At 44.8% G+C, this 5,912-nt stretch overlaps 1 protein-coding gene across 1 annotated transcript; it reads right to left on the bottom strand.

The window, feature by feature from the left end:
- Nucleotides 1–1,688: 1,688 nt before the first annotated feature.
- On the bottom strand, nt 1,689–5,275 carry LOC101864027 (the record flags this gene model as incomplete). The annotated part of the gene is given in 2 exon segments (XM_035972813.1): nt 1,689–3,186; nt 4,604–5,275. Coding segments are annotated over 2 exon segments (1,785 nt in total). The 3' UTR covers nt 1,689–2,073.
- Between the last annotated feature and the right edge of the window lie 637 nt (nt 5,276–5,912).

Below are 5,912 nucleotides of genomic sequence, written 5' to 3' on the forward strand. Positions count from 1 at the left end.
CACACACACACACACACACACACACGCGCGCGCGCGGTAAGCGCACACACTAACAGACACATGCATTCACGAATATGCACACAACAAGAAAAGAAACGCACTTACACTCACACACGCTCACACGCTCACACGCACACACGCACACACGCACACACGCAAACACTTACAACCCCCTCCCCAAAAGATAAACAACAACAACAAACAAAAAACTCACACTCACACACACACACACTCACACACACACACGCACATACACGCATGCAAACACGCATAGATACACACAAATTCGCCCACAAACCCAATACCTATATTGACATTGGCTATGACTTGTATACGGTGGCAGAGCGGTTACTACGCTCGTCTCCGAAGCAGAAACTCCGGGTTCGAGCCTCGGTTCGGACACTGATTTTTTCGCCCCCTCCGGCCCACCAAGCAGTAATGGGTACCTAACTTAGGAGTTGGGGAAGTAAACTCGGCGTGGAAAGGAACTGGCCACCCTACCACAATAGGCCGAAAGCCCAGGAAGAGAAAGTTGTCTCACTAACAAGGCAATCCCTTTTTGTTTTTGAAAAGTGTTTTACGTCGCTTGCAACTGCATAAGGTCATATGAGCGCGCGGGACACACCTAATGTTTTCAGTTGGTAGGCCATTTTTTAATTTTGCCTGGGTGGCGGCCGAAGCCTACTCTTATCGATTTTAGACCACCAAGGGATCTTCAACGTCCGCAACTTGCACACGGGCCCTCTGAGATTTTTCGCCCTTGTCCGAGAAGGCTGGGAGTAGATCTTTCTTACCAGAAGATCAGGGGTGTGGCAGAAAGACAGCAGTAAGGAGGAGCCAAGGAGTAGCAGTAGAAAGGCTGCAGAAACAGTCAGGAGCCCAGAGGAGGGGGCAAAAGAGGTGAGGGGGTGGGGGCAGAAAACAGAACATTGCTGGACAGCAGGAAAGGAGGTGAAAGGAGACAATTTTAGAGAAGAAAATTTTTGGTCGCTACCCGGATTCGAACCCGGGACCTTTGAATGAGAGGCCAGCACCTTAACCTCTAGGCCACGAGAGCCGCCAGGTAATCAACTTTACTTTTCATTTCTTGTGTGAAGACGTTAGAAGTGGACGTCTTTCTTTCCTTTGTCGTTCTGGTCCCTCTGCTTTGTTTTATCCTTGCACAAAATGACTGTGACTGTATCAATGTGCTTCTCTTCCCTCATTAAACAAGTTTTGTTGCTCCTTTAGTAGTACGAGTTTTACGGCAGTTGCAACACAGATTGGTCATACTAAGTGCCACAGGTTAGAGGTGTTACCAGAGAGTAACATACCTACAAACGAACAAGGAGAGGTACCAGAGAGTAACATACAATGCACATAGAAACGAACAAGGAGAGATACTAGATAGTAACATACGTAGAGATGAACGAGGAGAGATACGGGCGATAGAATACTGGATAGGAAAGAAGGAGAAAATCTCACCAGAGCACCCGCCAACTGTACTCTCTATATTTAAACTCATACTCAAGGTACTTGTTACTTGTTACTTGTGTGAAGCACCGAAATCAATGGGCAAGGGGCATCCCCATAAGCGCTCCGTCCCCTGAAAAAGCACATCTCAAAGTATGTAGATGCTGACGGTTCCAATCTATGGTTGATTCCATAGCCTTCTGCTCATCCCACTAAGTCTTGAACTTCTGCAAGCGTCCCATCCAATTCCAAGCTCACGAAGTCCTTTTCAGCTTCCCTTCTGGTTTTGCTTTCCCAGCGAGCTCATCAGTCCGCTCATTGCCCTTGACTCCATCATGGTCCGGGGTGAAGATCCACGTGATCTTTTTCAGTACTCAAAGTACTAAAAGTTCGCAAGTGGCTGACAGGTGAACAGGCGTGATTTGCTCCTTCTTTCCTGTAAAAACTTTTATCTTCCTGATCTTTCCTCCTTCTTTTTTATTTTGGTTACTCTCTTATAATACCTCTCGTCTCCGCCGACACTTATTTGACCGTATTGCGTTGCAAGTGCCGTAAAACTCTTACTAAAACTGAAACTGAAACAATACAAGTTTAAGTCCAATTTAGTCAAGAGCATCACAGTCATTCGAAGCCTCCATGATCGGGAATATTATTCGTAGCCGCTCGACAGCGTGAGGCACTGTACCACTCTGTAATGTTCGATATAGTTTTACGATATCGATCCAGATTCCAAAGTCGGTGACATAAGTGGCAGACAGGGACAGCCTCGTATCGATCCTCTAAGAATATTCCGTCGGGGAAGGCGTTATGGTTTTCGTGTATCGAAAAATATTTGTCCTTTTCCTTCAGTATCTGTAGATAAGCGTCATCATGTGAATCTAAGAATTTCAGCCGACTTGCTAGTTCTTTCGGTGACTTATAGTCTGCCGTATTTATAAACGTCTCTTTGGGGGCAATTTCTGAATATTCATTCTCCCCGAGCGTTATCAAAACAAGGTCTAGGTCAAAGTATTTATAGAACTTTTCTGTTATGTAATTCTGACAGTAAGAGTTTTCAAGTGCCAAGTAGAATTTGTACTTTTGCCCTACCATAGCAGTACATTCCGGGTCTCTAAGCCGAGTACAGTTTGGATGATGTTTGAAAATGTCTACGTCTATTCCCTGCTTTTGGAGCTCTTTAACGTAGCCTTCTCTATCGCTGGCCGTCTCGTCGTTTGACGTGATCCACGCCACCAGTTTCGTTTTATTGCCCAAGATCTCGGCATAGTTCCGCGGCGCCCTGGGTTTCCTCCTGCGCCGCACCAGCCCGTAATGCGTCACAACGTCTGAGTCCAGGCGGTAAGACATTGTCCAGTTGAAGGCAGATGACCACCCCGGCGACCGATGGGGCCCCCCATGACTCCAGTGTTTGGGCCCCGGCGGTTCGATTTGGTAGTAGACGAGGACTTGGTCGGGTCGTCGGGCCGGTGGGTGTCCGAAGATGTACTGGCCTGTAAGGAATAATGACAGAGTTAGGAAGTATAGGGGGTTTCCCCCGGATAAAGTGGGTTTCATTATATTGTGATGCCTCCACTCGCCCCGGGACGGTGAGACGTCACACAGGTCAACCCACAAGTTATGGTGCTTATTATTTTCGATAATCGATCCGGTTGACAACAACTCATGAGATAAAGGTATACCAAACAGGGTATGATCGAGTAAAATCAACATAAGTGCACACGTATTAAGAAGAGACTAAACGTAAAGATGCAAACACAAAAACACAACTCCCATACCAGCAAAATTTGTATCTCTATCTGCTGTTCCCCTCTACCTACTCGTCTTGGCCATGTAGTATAGGTACTAATACTGACAATGTCACCACCAGAGTATGAGACTTCGTGCAAGTTTTCGGATCCTTCGGGACAGAGGGTGCCCACCTCGTGACTCGAAAGAGCAGAGGAATGTAAAACTAGCATGATCTACACAATTAAGTACTAACCAGATATTGTAACAATCTCCAGTCAGGGCTATGTCAACACGTAGATGTGTAACTTACCAATAAACGTTATAAGTGTGAAGTAACATATTGAGACTTGTCCATCAGCGTAAATTTGCTTGTTATACATTCTCGCACTTCTTTCTTGGTAGTGCCTTTGTGTTTGGTTTGTAAATTAAGTTTCAGCTTAGAAATAGTCTGGAAATCGCTTGACATCAGAAGAAAGACAAATATATTTGGATGGGGGTTGTACAGAGCAATTTTGTCAAGGGACTGTAGCCGTTGGATGGAATCGGCATTCTAATTCTATCGATATCGTAATAAAGTGTACAGCTCTGATAGTGTGAGGCTCTGATAGTATTTTCTCGAAAATGCACTGCTCTGATAGTTTCCCATATAAAAAAATCCCCGAAAAATAGAAAAGCAAAAACAATGCGTTGTTGAATTTAAGTAGATCAGGACACACATACAGTAGCAGCAGCAGAAGCAGTAGTAACAATAACTACAATAGCAACACAACAGCAACAACAGCAACAACAACAACAACTACAACAACAACAGGTCCGGCGGTGGCATCTCTTTGGGGAGGATTCAGGGAGGTTGGACTGCCTCACCCGCTACCCAAGAGAGGCGGTGGCCCTGACGAAGAGCTCGCTCTTCGGGGCTCCCAACATTTCGAACGGATAGGCTACCGCACACACACTCACACACTCACACACACTTACACACACACACACACACACACACACACACACACACACACACACACACACACACACACACACACACACACACACACTCACACACAACAACAACCACAACAACAACAAAAGCGAGGAAAACCTACCATTTATGATCGATCATGGCTGCACTTTTTTCCCCATTATCTTCATTGGAAGTTTGTAGACAAGGGTAGTTCAGGACACACCCCCCCCCCCCACACCCCCCCCGCTCCACACACACACACACACAACAGCAGCAACAACAACAACAATTGAGAAAACATACCATTAACGATCATGGCTGCACTTTCTTCCACATTGTCTTCATTGGAAGTTTGTAGACCCGGTAGAACAGGAAATACACAACATTACCAGCAACAACAAAACCACTATCACATATTGAAACAACAACAACAACAACAACAACAATAACGGAAAACCTACCATTAACGATCATAGCTGCACTATCTTCCACATAAGCTTCGTTGGACGTCTGCAGACACGGTAGATCAGGACACATCCTCAGAGGCTGCAGATCGCCCAGTTTCGGCGCACTCATCTTCTGGATGTACCACAGTATGATCTTCCTCTTCACCTTTGTCCCTTGAACCTGTTTTCTCCCGTTTCTTTCTGTTGTTTCTTTAAACATTTCCACTTTTTCTCTTTGCCCTTGAAAAAACACTTCCGGGTCAAAGGGAATGTAGGGTTCAAAGTGTGCAGAGTAGTATTTATTTTCCGCAGGTTCGAGATATGGGTAAGATCGGTACACGACGCCATTCTCAATCCAGGCTTCCTCTCCGTTTTCGGTGACGTAATCATCAAGGCCAAATCCACGCCGAATAAGAGTGTCTTTTCTTTTGGTGTATTCGGTAGGTCTTAGGTCTGACAGGACTTTATGGAGAGGCACGTAAGGAGGAATATTCACTTCCTTCACGCCGGAAATCCATTTAGAAAAGATATTTCTTTGGAACGGTTGATCATGGACAGCTGCTGTTTTCTGTCTCACTTTTGGTGGTTTCAATATCTGAAAGCTCTTCAGTGACATAATGTACACACAGATAGTTGTTGCTAAGGCTACAGCAGTGACGCGTGCCATCCACCATCTCGAACATCTTGGTCTCATCTGAAAAACAACAACAATAAAAGAAACGGAAATAAACAAACAAACAAACAAAACAGGCAAACAACCACACCTGCGTCATCATAGCGTCACCGATATCATTACTTTAACATTTACTTTACATCATCATCGTCATCATCATCATCATCATCATCATCATCATCATCATCATCATCATCATCATCATCATCATCATCCTCATCACCACAACAACAACAACAACAACAACACTTACATCTGCCAAATGAAAGTCTTGAAGGCTGCCTGTGACAATGTGTCTTGTGTGTATGAAATCCTCTCATAGTCTCAAATAACTTAATAAGTTGTTGGGGATTTTTTTGTCGCCTTATCATCGGCTTTTAAAGGAACACAGAGTGACCGTCAGCGCAGAGAGATAGATAAGGTTGTCGTGCCTGGTGAATGTGTTAATAAGTAGGTCATAAAGAGATTTTTTAAAATTGTTGTTGTAGAAACCAAAATGAACTTCGAGACAACGAGGTATTTATTATTTGCTTCTGCTTATCAAGGAAGCCACACTTCTCCAGAAAGTACCGCTACTTTTCACCGTTGGTTTGTGTGTGTGTGTGTATGTGTGTGTGTGTGTGTGTGTGTGTGTGTGTGTGTGTGTGTGTGTGTGTGT

The sequence above is a fragment of the Aplysia californica genome, unplaced genomic scaffold (genome assembly GCF_000002075.1).
Source record: "Aplysia californica isolate F4 #8 unplaced genomic scaffold, AplCal3.0 scaffold00860, whole genome shotgun sequence".
Lineage (NCBI taxonomy): Eukaryota > Metazoa > Mollusca > Gastropoda > Aplysiida > Aplysiidae > Aplysia > Aplysia californica.